Here is a 20,605-nt window from a genome sequence, read left to right on the forward strand (position 1 = left end):
ACAAAAACATGAATCAGGATAAGAACTATGAAAGACTTGATGACGTGGGGAACGCTAAATTGGAAAGGAAACACTGGTAACCATGCTATCAAAGGACATTCCTGAGGGCGGCGATACTCTTCGAGCACCTGATGATGCGCATTCACAAACTCCCAACTCTCACGACCGTCTCCTTGGTGCTGAACTGTGTTCCTTCACCCTTAGAAGACTTGTATTAGCGATCTAAAGTGACCAAGTTTTGGGAAACCTCAAGATGAACTACAACTTCTGAAGGTGCCACTATTTTACCCAGCCCCGTTTGCTATTTGGCTATGCTTTCATCAAATCTGGGTATTTCCTTAGAAAGGGTGCTAAGACATGGTTTAACATCAAGAACCGGTTCTCGTGGATTATTCCCATGCCTTGGGGAACAGGAAAAACTTCTGACCTTGAACCGAGATGCTTGAAATAGTTAAGTAGTCTAAAGGTCTACTAAATCTATACTAAGTTTACCTAAGTTTACCTAAGTATTTGTATCTAGGATAGAGGTCCTGAGTTGTCCTGCCATATTATCTTCTTCGGATACTCACTATTGGCCCATTCTATAATTTTGTGTTGTTTAGCTGAAGACTTACCTAGAAGCTGCTCTGAATCTATGCGGATCCTCGGACAAGTTGAAATGGTACTATGTACCTTAGAATCATAGTGGATTTTATTCTTTATCATAAAAGCCACTTTTCTCTAATGTGCCAGCACCAGCAACATGTAGCAGATCAAGAGGATTGCGCTGCTCAAGCAAGACATTTATGTTAGGCACTCTAACGATCCAATTGCGTGTCTTGTTATTGTTGAAACTATCAAACTTTTGATCCTTAATAACTTGAGTGTCTTATGGAACTCTGTTCCCAAAACGCCAACAATTCTAACTACCACGACCAAACTTCAGCACCCACTCCCCCAAGTACAACATTGACCTTCTCACCATCACTCTCCCCTATGACAGCAATATCACCAGGGTCAGCAACACCACTATACGAGTCGGCCACCAGTTTCACATTGTTCACTTGAACTCTCCAGACCCTGACCCTCTGATCGTTGCTGACCGTAATGCCGAACGTCTCTCCCCCACGTTGCAAGAGCACCAGACCGTTGATTGCTGCTGCATGGGCCTTGCGTACGATTCCACGGCTTGAAGTTGTGTATCTACGTTTGTCCGACTCGTCTGACATAGGTACAAGTGTTGTCACACCAAGACCGTTGTCGTCGCCTCCTGTGAGAACTAGAAATCCTTCGGGCGTTGGCTGGAGATCCAGGCATTTGATACTGCTTTGGTGCACGGGAGCCACCTGAACGAGAGCATGGCTAGCCACTTCCCCTCCGAAACTAACCTCCCAGGTTGTCAGGTGTCCATCCGTAGAAGCAGTAAGTGCCGAAAGACCGTTCTCGTCCACCCCGAGATGGCGAACCTGTGTGAGACAAGCTCCCGTGTACGACATGCGAGCCAGGAGGTGGAAACCTTCTCCTGGTGTGTAACGATATGTTTTCAATGTTGAGTTTGACAGAACCATCGTGATAATGATGCTTCCATTGCCAACCTTGCATGCGTCGAAATCCATAATGCGAAGATCTGCGGCAGGACTCTTGTCTTCTAGGATTGCTTCGCACAAGATTCCGAGGCCTTTGTACTGTGAGTCTAGCCTTCGGACAGACCATACGAAGAATTCTTCGAAACCAGCACTGCTGAGAAGGTAGTCATCTCCCACCCAGTGAATCTTTTGTAGTCCCGATATGTGAAGCTTTGTAGAGGCAACACATCGAAGTCCACCACTATTCTTCGTTCCACATCGTTCATCTCCATACTCCCAGATACGAACAGTTGTGTCCTCAGCGCCGGTTGCAATATACCGACCACTAGCACTCAACCCCCGAATCTCTCTTCCGTGTGTTCCACATCTCAGAGGGCGGTGTATCGGGTTGTGCTGCGAGAAAATGTAGAGCTTCGTTGCTCTGGTATAACCAAATCGCACACGGTTGTGGTTGATGGAATCATGAGCAATGGTAAATGTCCGGTGCGCACCTCCACAATCAACTGAGGCAATTTCTTCCCGACGTGTTTCGTTCCATACGATAAAGTTCTTACTCTTAAAGCCGTACAAGATCAATTCGGGAGATTCATCTTGAGTAAACCAACCACCTTCTATATCGGCACCAGAAGGGGCAGCGACCTCATGCTGGAGGTGCAATCGTACTTCATCGCCGAGATCTTCAATCTCGTATATTCTGTACTTTGTATCTCTGCTCGTCGCCAGGAAGTACAGGGGAGCTTCCTGTCCATCGGTTGTCGGAAGAGGTACCAGACCAGTAATAGCATCGCGTGTGTTGAATCTGAAGTCCAGGATAGGGCGGAACTCGTTTCCTGTCTGCCTCAATAGTGCAAGAAAGCCATGGCGCGACCCTATGGCAATCAAATCCTCCCTAAAACGAGCAGCAGATATAGCAACGAATCTCTTGTCGATGCCGCGAATATCTGCCGTTGCTACAACAGCTCCTGTGCGCCAGTCGATTGAAAAGTACTGGGAGTCTGAAGTTCCATGAATATGGACAATGAGTTCTGTAAGACCCCACACGGAACTGGAAAGGATCGATATGTTGAAGATCTTGCCCGGCACAGAGCCAAGAACCTTTACCCCTTGAGATTCAGAGAAGTAGTACAGCTTGCCACTTGTCGTACCAAGAATAGCAGCACCGTCACCTATCGTCTGGAGAGTATAGCACGTCTGAAATTCGACGTTGAGCTCATCTTCCAGTTCAATCTCTCTCCACTCCAAAGCCGGTCGGAACGTGCCCAAGAGGAGTCGTCCCCAATTTGTTGTAACGAGCATACGGTCATCAGAAATGAAATCATAGCGGCTGAATATCTCTTTTCCACGAACAGATTTCAAGGTTCGTAGGTTAGGTAGAGTGGCAGCAATCTCATCGAAACCAAGCCCAAGCAATTCGTGGGTTGATACTGACGCAGCAGGGGTCAATGAGGCAGGTTGTGTGATGAGAGAAATCTTGCTATCAGCGCCTCCTGTTGCAATGAGGGTTTGGTCTCCCTTGTTGACCACAGCGTGCGCCCATAGATGCTTGCCATCGTGCACGGCGTATGTCTCGATGTGCTTCAACGAACCAGAAACTTTCTCGGACGAAATATTGAGGTTCAGTTGCCATCTCTGCGATGTCGAATCTTCTCCAAAAGAGTACAATGATAATGGGCTTTCTGGGAGTGTTTCGCCTTCCGTGAGTTGGGCGAACTTGATACCCCAGATTCTTGACAAATGTCCCATGATGGTAGCCACAGGTCGTAGTTCTTCCGCCCTAGGCCCATCGTCCAAACCTGCTTTTGATCCGAATCCTGTCTCTCGTGGTGCAGCAAAGTCATGCTTTTCGTGTGACCCATCTCGTCCGGTGATGTTCCAGATTCTCACGGTCCGATCATCACTGCAGCTTGCAATGAGCCTCAATTTGGTTCCATTTTGACAAGGGAGTTCTTCTGAGATATCAACACCAAAAATGGATCCTTCGTGCCCGTTCAAAATGGCCAGGAGTTCCGAGCGACTCTCTGAAACATAACATCGCCATACAAGAATCTCGCCAAAGATTGTACCTCCAGCCATAAGAACAGTGTCTTGGTCTAGCCACTTGAGTCTCGCAGCGTAGAGAATGGGTCGTGAAGGCGAAACAATAGATCCGACAACCGGTGCATCGTCTCCATTCAGGTGTAAGTGGACGACTTCGTTATGAGCCGTTGCGAGCACCGCGGAAGAGTCGTCGTATGGTGACGGTGCAACATCGTAGATCCAATCGGGAGCGGCTGCCTTCTTCACAAACATTTGAGAATCCGTCATGTTTCCGATAAATCCCTCAATATTCGACACCACTGCAATCTGTGCAGCACCCCAGACCAACACTCGCCCATTACTCAATAGGCGTATTCCATGAATAGGCTGTGCAGAGAAGACACGAACGCTGCCTACGCGCAATGCATGGCCGGTTTGAAGATCGTAGAGAGTCAAATGAGTATCCTCGCCAGCAAGAAGATATTCCGCATCATGGAAGAAGGCGAGTGAAGTGATAGGACCCTGAAAGAATTCCCGAGTGAGCCTTGACTGGCATGTGTGAGCTCATGATAGCGGGGGAGGGGCGTTTATGATCATGACTCACATCTGCCATTATTGATAATAGGAAATAAAAATTGAGAAAGTTTAAAATATGTGACTCATTTACTTATTCATGACAAGGGCAATCTTCATCTGCCATAAGAGCTCTTGCGTTGAGTCAGGTGTAGAGTTAAATTTGTATTGTATGAATGAGGTTTTGTGTGGATTCTCAGTCAGCCATGAGAGAAAATTTTTGGACTGGCTCTATATACTACCAAGGCCCATCCTGATGAAGCATCACTAAACTCTTCACTTGAACCATCACAACAAATCGGACAAAATAGTAAATGCATTGTGTATATTTTTATGCTTTGAGGGCGAACATATAGGATAGCTATGTATGTTCATTCATTGCCCAATAATTTCAAAAAGAAGACCTTTGGGTATCATGCCATCCGGCATCTTCCCGTCGCCAATATCCACCAACTTCCTTTGCAAATCCATAACATAACCAAACCTCTTTCATGACGGCGTGAGTGCTATAGCAAACATTACCCTGTCATTCGATCCCGAATACCAAAATCAAACCCAAACGCCATTAATGCAATCATCATCAGATGTCAAATAGACTTTAGGAATCATGTCATCGAGTTACTCGTAGCGGTTTAAGCGCGATGAGAGTAAGGCTCGTAGGCGAGGTCAGAACGGGCAGTACCGCTGGGGTAGCGAGGAGCACCATACTGAGACTGGGACTGGTTGTGGTTGTAGTAGCCGGTCTGCATCTCGTGGTCGTCACCGAGAGGAGCGTAAGAGCCGTGCTTGTTGGTGGCACCACCGAGGAGCTTCTCGCCATCGGATCGGCGGTTCTTCTTGTCGCGACTTCGGCTCTCAGGCTTGCAGCAGCAGATGGTGAACATCCAGAAGAGACCGGCAGCGATGGCGAAGGCGGCTGCGATAGAGACACAGGCGAAGAATCGACCGTTGATATTACCCTTGACACCGTAGAACTTGGCTGTGCCCTCGACAGCACCAACGACTGTACCAGCAAAGACACCAGAGAGTACGACAGCGGCGATAACGAGAGTGGAGGCAATACCAGCGACGATCCATGTCAAGCAGGAGAAGATGCGAGAGCAGTTGGAGAAGATGCCGAGAATAATCTCAGCAGCGAGAGCGATGAAGGCGGCAATGTAGACGACCTGTGTCCACTTGGTGACAGTCTTGAAGGCCTTGAGAGCATCCTGAATCTCATCAGGAAGTTCAATCTGGACATTCTTGTCGGCACCAATGAGATAAGAGGTGTTCAACTTCTTGTTGGCCCAGTCAAACTCGGGCTTCTCGCACTTTCGCTTGCCATCTGAGTCGGTCTTACAGAAACCCCAGAGGTTGATGTCGTAGTACTTGTCGAGACCGAGCAGCTCAGCGGTAATGTTATCCTTGATCTTGTCGGCACGCTCCTCAATAACAGGCGCATCGCGGGTATCCAGCTTGAAGTCCTTGAGGTCGAGGTTATCGATAATGTTGCCAACATCGGCAGGGCTGATGCTGAGGTTCTTGACATCGATTCGGAAGATGTAGAGAGATTTGTCGGCGACACCAGCGAGAGCACCGACGAGTAGGAAGATGATGGAGCCGACTGTGAGCACGAACGGCAATAACACGCAGAAAAATCGACCGACGCCCATTGTTGCCGTGTGTGGTGTAGTTTTTGGGGGGTTGTTTTTAGGTATGCGGAGGATGTAAACCCTGAGTGTCGGAGATCGAATCGGAATATGACGTAGAGCTAGCAGAACGAGTGCTGTGCTGTTGTAAGCGAATGACTCTATTCGAGTGAGTAGAACGAAACGCGACAGATAGAAAATGACGCGAACGTAAGAAAGGGAAAGATGAGATGAGGCGAGATAATAGAGGAGAGAAGGGTATCACCAGAGGGAAGAAGAGGATGGTTTTATAAAAGCTGAACACAGCCCAGGACCACTTGTAGGTAGGTAGATTCCAGGTTGGGCTGGGCGTGAGCACTAACCGTTGTACTGCAGCACAGTTACGCACTAACAAACAGATGAGGGGGTTGGATGTTGGTTGACGTGGAGTGGCGCAGCGAGCCCCTGCACCCCGGACAGGCAAGATCCGGCGCTCAGCTCACACTGTTATTTGTAGCGATAATCGTTGGTGTCGTACAGTGCGTAAGTATCACGCTCTGCCTCGTCCGCCTGGAGGCGTTGCGCTTACGACTTCCCCCCAGTTACCCAAGCCCAAAAGCCCAAGCCTGGTTGTTACAGCTTGAGGTCAGGTTCCCACTAAAAAGGTCACAGTGGAGAGATAGGGCGCTCAGCCACTCATCCACGCTTTCACTCTTTTTGATGAAGCTGAGCTTGTTCGCTTTTCGCTTGTCTAACCTTGAATGGGCGCAGCTCACGTTAATTTGCTCTTTCAGGCTGTGCTAGTTGAAGCAGCTGAAAAATAAACATGCACTTGGCTTGTGACTACAGTGAGGTTATCTGCTATCTTCAGGTCCTGTTGTAAGAGGAACTGCCGTAAGCTTTGGATCTCCCCACGATCAACATGACGATCATGCCATTGGCCCGGCAGCCTACATGATCTTGGTGGTTGGAAGAAGTTCAGTGGTGACAATTGATACTCTGAAAGTTTCCATTGCGGGATTAAGAATCGTGATGACATTGCTCCGCAACTAATACACCACGGATCACTTCCTCCTCCATCTGATCCTCCAACATTTTACGATTATCGAACCAAAATATGGATCCATAACCCTACAGAGTCAAAAATGCAGGGACCCTGAGCTTTTGGTGCTGACGACACCTGCTAGGATAATGATCCACCTCCAGCACCACCACTTGAATTTTTTCTCCATGATCAACACAGGAAAACAAACAAGAAAAACAAACGGGATGACTTGTATGACTACGGCAACTGGCCGGAATAACGCAGACGGTAGACTCTTTTTCGCCGAAAGAACACATAACACAAGTTTGTGCAAGATTGAGTTACCGTTGTTAAAGAGAGCGGGTGTCAGATGGAAACACCCGTTGTGCTGACAACGAAGAATTAAAGCATAAAGCTATCAGCAGCTGTTACGTCAAAGTACCATGCCCAATCCTTATCCACAATCGCGATGTGGGATGAAAGTCCGCTATTCGGTCAGGTAAACGCAGCCTTACAAGAGGGCATACAAAACAAGACATTTTTTTTTTCGCAATGTTATCGATTGCTCCCCTGTCTTGATTTCTGTCTGAAGGAATTGACATGCAAAGCCTCCCTCCATCTTTAAAACACAGCCTTTGCTAGTCCCGGGTATCGAGAATGTGTACGTAGACCGCGTCTAATTTTAGATTTTGCCGCGTTTTTTGCCTCGCTCAGCCCTCTCTCAGTCTCAGTCTCACTCGCTTTCTAGGGTCCCCCCCCCCCCCCCCACATTACGCTGGCTTCCAGTGACAAGCTTACAGACTCTGCTGCACCGCCTTCGGTCCAGGCCGTTACCGGCACATGGGAACTGATTGATAATTTGTCACGGGGGAGCCAACGAATGATGAAACTGCGGCATCTTTATTTTGACATCAAACTCAATTATCAATTCATCCCACTATCAACCCGAAAAGAGATCTACGTTCTGACCTTTTATCACCGGTTTGGGAATGGTCAAGCTTACACATGCAAGGGCCAAACTCTGAGCCTGAAAGATGCTGACTTCAGCTGCCACGTCTTTGTCACTTATCACCAAAGTCCTTCTTCCACATGCAGCTAGTCATTGTTTTTCGTACTGACCGACGTTTTGACCCTACCGCCGCTGGGCCGGTATCAATGTGATGAGCTCCTTGGCTCTATAATGGCATATGATAATTGTGAAATGAATACCTACCTACTAAGAGACTGTCTTGCGTAACTTGTATGCCACAACCGAGTGATATCTCTAATACAAGGGTTTTTCGCCAAATTGTTACGTTATTATCTCAGATCAATCGATCCAAAGAGTTCATCCACAATGATGATAACACACAATAGAGCATGAATTAAGTCCAACGACACTTCGAATAGTAACTGGGAGGTTAACACAGCGGCTTAGTATACGGGCGTGCAAGTAATGAGTATCACGAAGCTATATCCTCACTGTCTGTAAAGCCCATGTATTGTGCTGTTCATACGTTGAGATAGGGTAGGCCGGATAGGTTCGTCATACAGAGCTACCTGGAGGATGTTAATGTCAATATAAGAGTGTAAGTAAGATACCCTTTTCAACCATCCTTAACACTGGTGGGTTTTACTAATACACAACAGATGTAAGAAAAGGCTACAAGGGGGAAATGCCGGCGTAAATTATCAGATGTTATACAACAAGATATGTTCACCATTCACTTTGACGACAGATCAAAGACACATACGAGTTATAGCTTGAAATACATGATTTAGACAAAGTACTATACACCTGTGCTTGTGTAGGGAAGATTCTCTCAACCTCCCTTTATAAGTGAGAGCCCATCTCCTCCGATCTCGCTGCCACCCTCTTAATCTTTGGTCTTTATCTCCACAGGCATGTGTGTCAAGGTCTGGTATTCCCATGCAATTGTCCGCGAGCTGGACACCTCTGCTGTTCATGAGACAGTTCTCAAACTACTATATCAGTTGAACTGAACTTCAACTTCTTCCTCGCCGACTTTGGATCCTTGATAATGGAGTGAGAAGTTCACAGTGCCATCTTCACAATCCATCTTGATGTGGTAGTCTAATCGTGGGTATGCAACACCGACGGGGTTGGTCCACTTCGGAAGTGTGTCGACATCGACAATTTTGTCCCATTTCATCGCGCAAAGGTGGTGAATGTCATCCGAGTCGCCAAACCGTACAGGAGGTGCACGGGATGTCTAGCAGTAAATCTTCTCATGGCCTTGAAAAGATGGGACTTCGAAATATCGGACGTAAGAGTGTGAAACGGATCTCTTCTCTGAAATATCCTCGCCCTGTGAACCGCGTCAGTAGTGAGGCTTTCCGCGTTTGCTTCTTCTTTACCACTCTCAAAAACCATGCCATTTGACTGTTGGCTCGATAGTTTTGATGTACGTGGGACCACGTCTTGTCTGCCTCGTTGTGGTATCCCTCGATGAATGGACTACTGTACATGATACCATAGCTCATTCGAGCGACCCGTGTCTCGACATCGACACCCAGATTAGCGGAGGGGTTATGTCGGACGAGACCCTGCACGACCGCGCCACGGCAGATGGCAGTCCAACTATAGAATAGTTAGAAAAACCCCGTTCTCGTTTTTATAAAGTAGAAAAAAATGAATCCTTACGGCTTGTTTCCACGGGACTGCAAGACGATGCGCCCAAATCGTTCCTGAAGATGATTGAAAAGGAAGCGACTGCGACCGAAACCACCGACAAGGATGATGTACTGTACAGGAAGTTAGGAACATAGTACCTACAAGCGTTTCTTTTTGTATACCTTGGGCTTTTCATGGTATTTGCTCTGGGTTGCGTCGACCTGGTGTCTGACGAGGACCTCAATCTTGTCAACGATCGATGAGAACGCTGAAAAAAGATCCTGGCTATGCCAGAGTTAGCTGAGCGCTTCGATCCGCTATCATGTAACCTACGAGGTGAGATCGAGTGTCATACGGCGCATCAAGCCTTGACTGGAAGGGTTGACACAAGTATCAGGGAGAGCGAGCGACCAGCTCCGCTTCTGATTCTCGAATTGAGGTTTGATACCATGCTCCCACTCGTCATTAAGGAACTTCCTCTCTTCGGTCTTAGTGACAGGCCACCATGTACCCTTGGGACTCTTCCTCTTGACAAATCTGATGAAGGCCTCGTCAAGAAAAACTCCTCCGCAGAGGTCACCTATCTGTGAGTCAGTCATCCTGAAGTTCTCTCATCGAGTCGGCATGTGTTTCTTGACTGACCATCGCCTTTGACACATTCTTTGACAACGAATGGATCAGTTGATTGAAAAATGTAGCTAATGAGATCCTTCGAAATGTCAGCAGCGTATAGTTTCTGGCTTGAGATGAACCTACAACCGTGCCACCTCCTGCATCGCAGACAACAATGGTGTCACCAGCCTGCCCATATATCAGCCCACAGAAATTCTGTTACATTGATAGCGATGTATATGCGTACCTTGATGCTCGAGCGCTTGGAGAGATCTTTGATGGTGGCGAGTGCTGCAGCTTCTGGTTCAGAGACGAAGCGGAGAGTAGTAGGGCCAGCAAGGCGTGGATCCAGAATACCTGCCTGCTTGGCTGCCATTTTCATTCGTTGTTGAGCATAGGGGGGCCAAATTGCCGGCAAAGTGATGACGACCTGGAATTTGGATCGTTTCATAACACCATCCCCAATAGCGCGTCTGATGGACTCGACGGAATGATCCCAGATCTTTCGAAGGAAGCATGCCACGATTCCTACGGGTTCCTTTCTGAACTTGCTCTGTAGACGACGTGCCTCCTTGAGCTGGGTAGAGTTAGCAGCGCCTTGAGGGATGTCTTTGGGTTCAAGGAGCAAAAGCTTGAACCATTTCAAGGGTTCATGTTCGGGGGAAATGCCATATCCCCATTTGATATCCCGGCTATTGTGGCCATAGTGAATCTGGGTAGGTGCTTTCTCCACGTCGGAACAATGATTAAGTTCAGATTCCCAGCTAGTCACGATTTCGATCTCCTCAGGTTCTCGTGAGTAGGCCCAGGCCACGCCCGAGTACCTGCTGACAGCTTTAGTATCCGATATTTTGCAGCAGCTCCTCAACTTACGTAGTTCCGAAATCTATACCAATGATGACAGCATCATCAAGTGGTTTGTTTGCAGCCATGATGCCTGGGTTTTGGCTCCGCTCGGAGGACTGCTGGGTGAGGAGGTGAGTTCAGGTACAGTATGAAAGAAGAGAAATGGTGGAAGAGTGAAGGAGAAAGAAAAAAAGAGAAGAAGAAGAAAAGAAGATCAATAGAGAGAGCTGCAGTAATTAGGTCCGGGTAGCAATCTTTCTTTGCCAGTGCCAGCACTGGCAGTGTCTGCCAGCTGCTTAGGTCGGTACCTAGGTAGCAAACGAGCCCGGAGGTCTATGACGAATGCGTGCAGTGACGGAACTCATCAGTGCTTCTGGTAGTAACCCTATATATTTATCATAGAGATATGGATGCCTGGGTAAAGTGCGTTTGCTTGTGTCACACATATCTCTTTCATTGCAAAGGTGTTGATGCACCTCCTGTCGGCACTAAAGCTTTTCTGGAGCGAACTCCAAGGTTTTTACATATTATTGATTCTTTCCCTTCTCCTATCTTCTTTATTCAACTGATCCTTCTATGGTTTTGCGAGAACTGTGGGAGTAGTACTATAAAACGCCCTGTGCTTTGACCTTGCTCTGCAGCCAAGTGTTCTCATAGCATTGCTTTCACCTCCTGCGTCGTCTCTTTCGGAATACTGATTTGCTTGCAAGTTGAGATTTTGTAAGTATCTCGTCTTCTTGTTAAATACATCGGGGGTGAGCTTTTACTGAGAAACCTCGACAGAAGCCATCTTTGGCCAAGCTTCATAAGACTATTGAGCACGAATCTCAAAGCAGGAGGGCACAGCGAGCTCAACATGCATGATAGGACTCCTCATGCAGAAGCCACTGCTAGATACCCTCACCAATCTCATACATCCGGGCCTCTTGTCGACGTCAGTTGCCCTGAAGGCGGCCCAGGACAGCATGGCAATACCTACGTCCAGGGTTTTGGGAACCTTGCTGATCCCCTTGCAATCGATGAATTCCTTCGGATACAGGAGGGACGGGTGAACCAATTTCTACAGGTTTCTGATCGACGAGCGGAGGCACAGCGATCTGCGCTTCAACAAGCAGCGGACCGTCTATCCAACATTGCCAACAATATCGGGGCCATCGTAAATCAGTGGATCACACACCCATCAACAAACCAAGGCTCAGACTTGAGTCACGGTCTTCAGAAAGCTTACAAACGACTTGCTGACGTCGAAAGTCAGTACCTACACCTGAAGCTCGAGCACGAGGCCATCAAGAAGCAGTTGCAGGAGGCGAACGCCAAGGTTGACGAGGCTGTCAAGGCGCGAGACGAGCTGCGACGACTCGCTGACGGCGTTAACTGGACAGGATCAGCCAAGGTATCGGATCAAGAAATTCGGAGCAAGTGGAAACAGCTCGAATATAACATTCGCTCCCTGGCAAGTGTCTTGGCCAAGTGTCCGACGAAAGTGCCATCAGACAAGTTGACCAGAACCCGATTAGATGAGGTCTCCACAGCCTGGCGCAAACTGCTTGTCGTCGATGATTATAAGAACTTTCTCATCGGCGCTTATATTTGGACTATCGTTGAGAGTGTCTTCACGACCGGAAGGATATTCTGCAGTGGTGGTCATAACATTGACCTGAAGGCCATGCGAGCTGCATTTCTCGGTTAGTTCGGACTTCGTTGCTAGATGGCACATGATATAGCTAACGAGTCTTGTAGAATCTGCTTCAGAAGTTGACAATCCTTCGCGCCCAGGACCAACGCTTCGAAATGTAGCGAGGTGGTTTGCCCAGGGCACAGCACTCTTTGGACACTTCTTCGGACGTGACCAACACGCCTTCAGACGCGAGGCACGCAGTGAAGTCGATAGACTGAAGCTATTCTGCAACATCACCGCAGACAAGTCGGGAACTGACTTACACCAAGAGATGAAGGCCATCCTTGAGGCTGCACTGGACCTAGACGAGATGTTGATGAGCTCCAAAGCGATCTTTTTGGTTCGCTGGCCCCAAGATGGACAGTCTAAGACACTGCAGCGTTTCGACGCAAATCAGATGGAATCACTCGCACACACCAATGAACTTTCCTCCAAGACAATCGTTAGATTCTTCATCTCGCCGATGCTAATCAAGATTGGAAACGCCGACGGCTGCAACTACGACAGTGAGATGACTCTCTGCAAGGCCACGGTGGCGTGCGAATAAGCTGCCACAGCTAGCTGCGGTGAAGAAGTAGAATAGGAGAGCAACTACCGCAGAATGAGGTTGGTCGGTGGAACCAAGAGTGTCCGTCCTTAGGGTAGGATTGACGATGCAGCTCAGTATTGTTCATTTTGGAAGGGTGGGAAGTAATGGGCAGTTACATGGTTATGAAGGCACGGATGATCGTCCGAAGCTAGTACGCCAGATTTGGTGCCATGGGAGATACAAAAACCCATAACGTCAGAGTAGTTTGTTGTTAACCGTGTTTTGTCTTACATCGTTACAGTGTATGATGCTTCTCCTCGGTGTTGTTCACCTTTACACAGAAAAGGAATAGTGTGCATTAGACCAGCTGCAACCTGGCAAGCCAACGCGGGGATGTCTTCGGTGAGAGAAGCACGAGGGATAGTCAGCTGTCACTACGCAGAGACTGTGTTATCGTAGTGTCTAGTGTAACGAACTATTGGTTCACTAGGCAGGCGAGAACGGCGGCCTCAAAAAGGCTGACTGATAGAGTGTGATTTGATACATCATTATGCTCTCGTCTGCAGTCATGGTAGAAAGAGGGGTTGAGTCTTGGCCTTTTGGCCATTATGCAGCAGCAGCTCTGAATAGTTGACATAGTGGTTGGAGATGTCAACTGATTTAGATCGAGAGTCTGAATGTTTGACCGAGTTTCTCGTTTGTTTCGAATCAGTGAATGGTCGAGACAGAACAAGCTCTCGCACGTGCCAACGGTTGTCTCCAACTCAGGTCAGTCTGAGTGTCAATCTCCAGGGATTCGGGTTAGTTATCAGGGGGCCCGGGCCTTGAAGCCGTTGCATTTCGTAGTCTTTGGTGACGAATCAATCCATGTCGATTTTTATAGAGGTCCAGATTAGATCTTACCAATCCAAATCTGTCTCGAGTCTCCGGTTCAGGTCCCGAGACCCAAAGATAATGAGACGACTACCATAGAAAACCGCCATATGACAGGTTTATGCGGAGGACGAATGCCGAGGATATCAAGTCAGAGGAAACAGCGGAGAATAGACAACTTGGTGAGAATCTTTACTCTTATCAAGTCTTGTCAAGCTTGGCCCTCCCACATTCTCACGTATCGTCCAAGCAATCGCTTGATACCCCTGCTTCACGCCCAACCTCGCATTGCTGAGCCTCCCCTCCATTGGGCCCCGATCAAGAACCACCCCGGACGAACCAGTCTTGGCTTCAGTGCTTGTCATTGAGCTTCTGTTTCAGTCTGTTTTTGGCCTCTGTTGCTGTCTGTCTGTCGTCTTGTCTTGTCTCGAGTGACCTCAATACGACGAGGTCAGCTCCGTCCAATGATCCTCTCAAGACGTCAACTGAACTGTTATCACTAACCACAAGACGCCCTAGTTCGAAATCACTGAACTCTGTCCGACAAACAAGAGAAGAGGGTGTGGAACCTTATTCCATAGCCTGCGCCTGTCCAAGCATCTCCATCCGCCACTTCGCTTCCAAATTGACCTTATCCGGCTCCGCTCCGTTGCTCTACTACGCGCTGTAAGCTCTCAACCGGGCTCAACTTGACTCCTCATCTCGTCTTGGCCTTTTTTTTTTTGCTTTGCTTTGTGAGTGAGGGAGAGTCAGAGACTTGGGGTAAGGAACAAGGTCCAGGTGGAGGTGTTAGTGTGTACATACCTTGCCGAGACGAGACTACCACTACCTTACCTCTACTTCTACCTCTAGTTGACTTATCTTTCCACTTCCGCAACACACTTGATCCATTGTTTCTTCCTCTTTCACAACAAACTCTAGGCCCTCATACGCTGCAATTGACAATTGAGCCTATCGTTATTTGCGTCAGTGTCTGATTCAGGCACTCGACTTATCGTCCTTTCTACTCTATCGACGTCATCGCATGCGAACTACTCCGCCCGCTGTATATCTTGCTCCATCGCCTCTACAGCACTGTAGCACCTACAAACTGTACCTATACCTATACCTATAACGATACCGATACCGTCTTCCACCAACACCTGACACTCAACGTTTTGCCTTTAAACGCCTTGGCAATCTGATTTTTCATTCAATCTCATCTTACGATTACTTCACTTGCTTTTGCTGTTAGTTTGTCTTGTACAGTACCTCCGATACCTTCCTCCACTCCAAGTAAGTCCACCTGGTCCTCCACACTGTGGCTATACCTATTTTTTTCACCTGCGTCGTCAACACTTGAAATGCGCCGCAACCCTGCCATACGCAATCTTCACTCAGCGTCAACCTCTTCAAGTGTGACTCAGCCTAACGTGGACTCTTTCCAGATTCGAACTCGGCCTTTGCTATTTCAGCGTTATCTCCGATCTCGTTCCGTTCGCCTTTTGTATCGTCTCCGGCCTCATCCCGGCGTTAACAGGCCTCCCCACGACGTCATCACGCCGCAAAATCCACCCGCAGACTCACTTCAACATCTCGTGCTTCAACCTGAAGCATCTTCCAAAACTGCCCAAAACGGACGCATCAAGGAGTCGTCGCCGCTCCTCCTCCTCCTCCTTCTTCTTAACTCTCGATCGCTTCTTTCACCCTCCCTAACATCTCCCTTGATCCAAGCTCAACCTTAGCTGCGCCGAAGGGAATCGCTACGAATCGAACCGCCCATCACCAGTGAAGTTTGGGATAACCACTGTTGATCGCGGGAAGCAATACCATGGGAAACAACAACTCCACTCCAGGCGGATCCAACTCCAAAGGCTCCGGCTCGGCCGGGCCTGATGGACCCCTCCAGTCTTACCCATCATTCAGCAGATCTGACACCAAGGAATCGTCCCGCTCGTTTCGATCTCTAGGCTCAAAGATTCGTGGTAGCAAGTCCGATAGTCCCAGGAACTCACAGGTTCTATCCAATGGTGACACTGCGACCGAAACAAAGACTGAGGAGCGACGATCCAGTAGGCATGGACGTTCAAGCTCTTCTCGACTGAGCCGCAGTGAGCTTCCTCCGCTAAACACCGCTGCGTCAGACATGTCAGCACCCGAATCGGCCCTCGCAGATTCGGCTATTGGAGACGACCAACCGCCTCCATCTCCTGTTCAAGGAAACACCAAGGGCGGTGCCCACGATGTGAGCGCCGCGCAAGCGTCGGGAGAGGTTGATCATGTTTCTGACCAACCTCCGTCTGTCAACGCTGGAGCTACTGCGCATATGCAAGCTCCAGGCCAGTCTATTCTGGTGAAGCGAGAAAACACCATTAACCCAGTCAACAGCCCTTCTGCTGAGTCCAAGACAGACGGAAACTCCAATGTCGCCATGTCTGAGATTAAGGATATCGATCTCGATGACTTTATTAAGCGACTCTTGGATGCGGGTTATGCTGGGAAGGTCACCAAGAGCGTCTGCCTCAAGAATGCCGAGATTGTTGCCATTTGTCAGAGGGCTAGGGAAGTCTTGCTGTCACAGCCTGCTCTCTTGGAGTTGGATGCCCCAGTAAAGGTCGTGGGTGATGTCCACGGCCAGTATACCGATGTTATCCGAATGTTTGAGATGTGTGGTTTCCCCCCTAACTCGAACTACCTTTTCCTCGGCGACTACGTTGATCGAGGTAAGCAGTCTCTGGAGACTATTCTGCTACTCCTCTGCTACAAGCTCAAGTTCCCCGAGAACTTTTTCCTCCTCCGCGGAAACCACGAGTGCGCCAATGTCACGCGAGTTTATGGCTTCTACGATGAATGCAAGCGACGGTGCAATGTCAAAATCTGGAAGACGTTTATTGACTGCTTTAACACTCTACCCATTGCTGCCATTGTCGCGGGCAAGATCTTCTGCGTTCATGGAGGACTTTCACCTGCACTAGTTCACATGGACGATATTCGAAACATTGCTCGACCAACAGATGTCCCCGATTATGGACTACTAAACGATCTTCTTTGGTCTGACCCCGCAGACATGGAACAAGATTGGGAAGCCAACGAGAGAGGTGTCAGTTATTGTTTTGGCAAACGAGTCATTACCGAATTTTTGGCAGTGCATGATTTTGATCTTATTTGCCGTGCGCACATGGTCGTTGAAGATGGCTATGAATTCTTCAATGATAGGGTTCTGGTAACAGTCTTTAGTGCCCCCAATGTGAGTTACCCATCTCCGCACCTCCTCGGATATCCGGCTAACTCGTATAGTACTGCGGTGAATTCGACAATTGGGGCGCTGTTATGTCGGTATCTGCGGAGCTGCTCTGCAGCTTTGAGCTCCTTAAGCCTCTTGACTCAAGCGCTCTGAAGAGTCATATCAAGAAGAGCCGAAACAAGCGACAGCACATGCTCAACAGTCCGGTATGTTCCACAAACAAGCACCTTTAAAACCTATCTAATCATTGTCACAGCCCGCTATGGTCCAACCTCAGAGCGTGTAATAGTATACATTGCAAATACGAATCCGATTTTTATGCTACTTCCTCTATTGAGACATTCATTTAACAAACTACGGCAATCCGAGGGCGACCCGGACATTGCTGTCCAATTTCACCGGAATGAGCAGCGCAAACAGATCGACTCTTGAACCAGAGTATGAAAAGGTCAGAATGGGTTTGGGTGCCGAGAACAAGCACACTCAGTATACAGTTGCCAGTACCACGGTGTGACAGCCGCAAGGTCGCGGCTCTGTTCCGAGTGACGGACGTAACTGTCCTAATCAAAAGACCTGAAATGGTTGAATCGGTACACAAATCCCAGAATAGCGCCGCTGTGCATACGCTTTGGAGTTTGGGAAAGGTTGGCCTATACTTGAGGCGCACTTGTAAATGGTTGATTGGAGGATTGGGAAGGATGCCTTATAGAGTATTATGGGCTAATAACAAGATCCAAGATCTTGATTTGTGCATAGCACCAGGAATTGATTACAGGCAGTTCCTATGAATATGTTTATGCTTTTCTATATGACTTACAGTGAATCGAATGTGATGTTGATGATTGGCCAATGCGGGGTGAAATGCTTAGTCATCGAGTTGCGACGAAAATTGATCGTCGAAACCACAAACAATCAGCTTCACCACATCAAACAACCACCCCAAAATGCAACGCCACGCCTTCCGTTCGGTGTGCAGCCGGACAAGGCCAGAGCTCGAGCAGGTCTCGGATGCTTTTCGAAACTACGCCCGCCAATTCTCAACAACGCAGTTCCAGGCAGCCGATGGCCCAAGCCCCAGCACTCCGAGGCCGCCTCGAAGCCCGGCTGGTGGTCCCAAGGTTATCGATATAAAGAGCATGCCCCTGCGCGGACGTGGGGGTCTCAGAGGGCGCGGTGAAGCTCGTGGAAGAGGTGGTCTTATGTACAGAGGTCGAGGTGGACTTGCTAGGGGAGGATCATCAGCTCAGGATCGATCCTCTACACCTGTTCGAACCTCTTCACCAACAAGAGGTCGTGGTGGTTTCGGTGCGGGCAGAGGACGAGGCGGTCGTGGAGGTCGTGCTCGTGGCCGAGGTGGAAGAACCAACGATCGACGACCAAGGGATGAAGAGGACAAGGATAAGAAGAGGATCGACCGAAACGAGTTCAACACATTGGATCCTGATGAGAAGTCCTTTGACGATAACATTCGATTCGGCATCACCTCGGAATACAGGCCATCTCTCACACTCGAATCTATCAACGAATTTGCGCCCCTTGCACCGAATTCCGCCTCTGGAAAATCGGCTGCAGTTCTTCAGAACCTCAGTGTCCTCGGCACAGCGGATCATGTCGGTGCACCAGACACCTTCCAGCCCAAATATTACGCCTCTGAGATTGAGACCAATGGTGTTCGCTTCTTTGCCGACCCAAAAGATAAGGAGGCTACCGAAAAGTACCTCCAGGAGAAGCTCAAGGCAGAAGGCAAAGAATCCACAGGCCCCATCATCACCGACACCGAAGAGGCTATTCGTCAGGTCATCACAAAGCGGGCTGTTCAGGGTCAACATGAGACACCCAAGTTCGCTTCAGACCCTGTTGGTCTCTCTCGCTCATGGCATCTCAGGGCCGAGACTTACTCTACCAACGATGTCAACTCCTTTGAGACGAAGTTGACGTCACTTTTGGCCAAGAAGCCTGCTGCTGGAAAGGGTGGAAAGGCGCGCGCTTAAAAGATTAGATCTTGAGATCAGTGTACACTTGTCACGATATGTAATACCACAATATTCTGAATCTATCATACAATTACCATCTATAGTTGACGGATGGTCTGTGCTTCTTCCTGGTCAATTTCCTTCATCTTCTTGTCTTGTACCTTTTGAAGCTCCTTCTCGGCCTTTTTGACAATGTCGGGGAGGACAGTGCCCGACTTTTTCCAGTCCTTGAGTGTCTTTTCATGTCTGGATCTAGCATTGCGAATGCGGTCCTTCCAGTGCTGTACTGTCTCTTTGATTCGTCGCTCGACGTCGTCCTTGCGCTCGAGCTCCACCTTGAGAAGAAGCTCAAGTTCGTTGTCCTCTGACCGCTGTGGTTGTTGGTTGAACTCACGGCTTGCTTGCACCGCTGACATGATAGGCTTGATGTATTCCTTGTCGTTCACGAGCAGTGAAATAGCCCGACCAGATCGAGGAACGACTTGCGCCAGCTCTCGTAGAGGGAATGTCACATCATTGCCGTCATGATCCTTCATGGGCACAGGCAGCGATCCCAAATTGGTAGGATTGAATCGTCCACCATGGATCATACCCGCCAGCTGGGTCTTGAAGTGCGCATCAATAGGAGCATACGCAGCAATAACAGCTGTAAAATCGAGGGGATCTTCCGGATCCGGCATCGGCACCTTTGCAGTATCGAACTCCGCCTTGTTCATAGAGCCTGCAGCTGCCTTCGCATTGGCGCTGTTAGGGCTGTTGCTAGGGGCTGTGATCTTGCGCTTCTTCAGCAGAGAGGGAGACGTGCTGAAGACGCGGGGTGTAGCGGCTATCGATCGGAGGGGAGCTGGGCTGGTTTGGTCAGTCAATTGCATGATGAGAATATTGTGAGACGGGCCGTACCCCTCTGAGCGCACGAGTTGCCGCAGGCATGTTCGTAGAGTACCATTGGCTTTTGACATTGCCATTGTGGTGAGTTCGTGTTGTGAGATGTCGTTTCTGGTGTTGGGAGTTTAAGTGATGGTCGAAATTCCTGCACGACGTCAGATCAGGACCTGGTTGTGAGTGATAAGATAAGCGCTGGGGATGACATCGATGGACATCACCCAAATAGTAGCTATGGGCCAAATGAGATTTAAATAAGTCATACTGAATTATAGATATTACAATAAACATTCAGCTGATCTTAAGAAATTTCTATACGTCTGATGTAAAGACGGAAGTGAGAAGCGGGCAGCTTCGTTTGAAGCTGTTAGTCGGTCTCACAGCTCTACTCCTGGAAGTAATTCGACTCAATCTGGCAGCAGATGGTGAACTGACATGGCCTCAATCCTTAACGATAGAACGGCTTAAACTAACAGAGCTTAGCATAATTTTAGGACAACCTTTGGAAGGCCGTTGACTAAAGGTAGTTCCTTTTAAACTCCTCGTTTATGATGCCCGGGTGGTTCAACGACATTGAATTTTGCAGACAA

The 20,605-nt window shown here is 48.6% G+C and overlaps 8 protein-coding genes across 8 annotated transcripts; 3 read left to right on the plus strand and 5 right to left on the minus strand.

Annotated features, from left to right (window-relative positions):
• Positions 1-854: 854 nt before the first annotated feature.
• Positions 855-4,341, minus strand: FOIG_01347 (uncharacterized protein). The gene is made up of 2 exons (XM_031198160.1): positions 4,186-4,341; positions 855-4,130 (listed from the first exon to the last, which is right to left on the minus strand). Exons 1-2 carry the CDS (start codon positions 4,192-4,194, stop codon positions 906-908), a joined length of 3,234 nt encoding a protein of 1,077 aa, XP_031073927.1. The 5' UTR covers positions 4,195-4,341; the 3' UTR covers positions 855-905.
• Positions 4,342-4,452: 111 nt separating this feature from the next.
• FOIG_01348 (uncharacterized protein) lies at positions 4,453-6,093 on the minus strand. Its single transcript, XM_031198161.1, has one exon. It carries the CDS (start codon positions 5,804-5,806, stop codon positions 4,787-4,789), a length of 1,020 nt encoding a protein of 339 aa, XP_031073928.1. The 5' UTR covers positions 5,807-6,093; the 3' UTR covers positions 4,453-4,786.
• Positions 6,094-8,755: 2,662 nt separating this feature from the next.
• FOIG_01349 (uncharacterized protein) lies at positions 8,756-8,938 on the minus strand (the record flags this gene model as incomplete). Its single annotated transcript, XM_031198162.1, has 1 exon — positions 8,756-8,938. The coding sequence occupies one exon, from the start codon at positions 8,936-8,938 to the stop codon at positions 8,756-8,758; it is 183 nt and encodes a 60-aa protein (XP_031073929.1).
• Positions 8,939-9,533: 595 nt separating this feature from the next.
• FOIG_01350 (uncharacterized protein) lies at positions 9,534-10,943 on the minus strand (the record flags this gene model as incomplete). The annotated part of the gene is made up of 6 exons (XM_031198163.1): positions 9,534-9,684; positions 9,733-9,979; positions 10,042-10,108; positions 10,156-10,200; positions 10,259-10,835; positions 10,885-10,943. The coding sequence occupies 6 exons, from the start codon at positions 10,941-10,943 to the stop codon at positions 9,558-9,560; spliced, it is 1,122 nt and encodes a 373-aa protein (XP_031073930.1). The 3' UTR covers positions 9,534-9,557.
• A 770-nt stretch (positions 10,944-11,713) lies between these two features.
• On the plus strand, positions 11,714-13,150 carry FOIG_01351 (uncharacterized protein; the record flags this gene model as incomplete). The annotated part of the gene is made up of 2 exons (XM_031198164.1): positions 11,714-12,542; positions 12,598-13,150. 2 exons carry the CDS (start codon positions 11,714-11,716, stop codon positions 13,080-13,082), a joined length of 1,314 nt encoding a protein of 437 aa, XP_031073931.1. The 3' UTR covers positions 13,083-13,150.
• A 2,078-nt stretch (positions 13,151-15,228) lies between these two features.
• On the plus strand, positions 15,229-18,008 carry FOIG_01352 (protein phosphatase). Its single transcript, XM_031198165.1, has 3 exons — positions 15,229-17,163; positions 17,214-17,366; positions 17,417-18,008. Exons 1-3 carry the CDS (start codon positions 15,748-15,750, stop codon positions 17,444-17,446), a joined length of 1,599 nt encoding a protein of 532 aa, XP_031073932.1. The 5' UTR covers positions 15,229-15,747; the 3' UTR covers positions 17,447-18,008.
• Positions 18,009-18,020: 12 nt separating this feature from the next.
• On the plus strand, positions 18,021-19,306 carry FOIG_01353 (uncharacterized protein). Its single transcript, XM_031198166.1, has one exon. The coding sequence runs from the start codon at positions 18,105-18,107 to the stop codon at positions 19,149-19,151; it is 1,047 nt and encodes a 348-aa protein (XP_031073933.1). The 5' UTR covers positions 18,021-18,104; the 3' UTR covers positions 19,152-19,306.
• Positions 18,067-20,269, minus strand: FOIG_01354 (uncharacterized protein). Its single transcript, XM_031198167.1, has 2 exons — positions 20,034-20,269; positions 18,067-19,982 (listed from the first exon to the last, which is right to left on the minus strand). The coding sequence occupies exons 1-2, from the start codon at positions 20,096-20,098 to the stop codon at positions 19,232-19,234; spliced, it is 816 nt and encodes a 271-aa protein (XP_031073934.1). The 5' UTR covers positions 20,099-20,269; the 3' UTR covers positions 18,067-19,231.
• Between the last annotated feature and the right edge of the window lie 336 nt (positions 20,270-20,605).

This window comes from Fusarium odoratissimum (assembly GCF_000260195.1).
Source record: "Fusarium odoratissimum NRRL 54006 unplaced genomic scaffold supercont1.1, whole genome shotgun sequence".
In the NCBI taxonomy this organism is placed as follows: Eukaryota; Fungi; Ascomycota; class Sordariomycetes; order Hypocreales; family Nectriaceae; genus Fusarium; species Fusarium odoratissimum.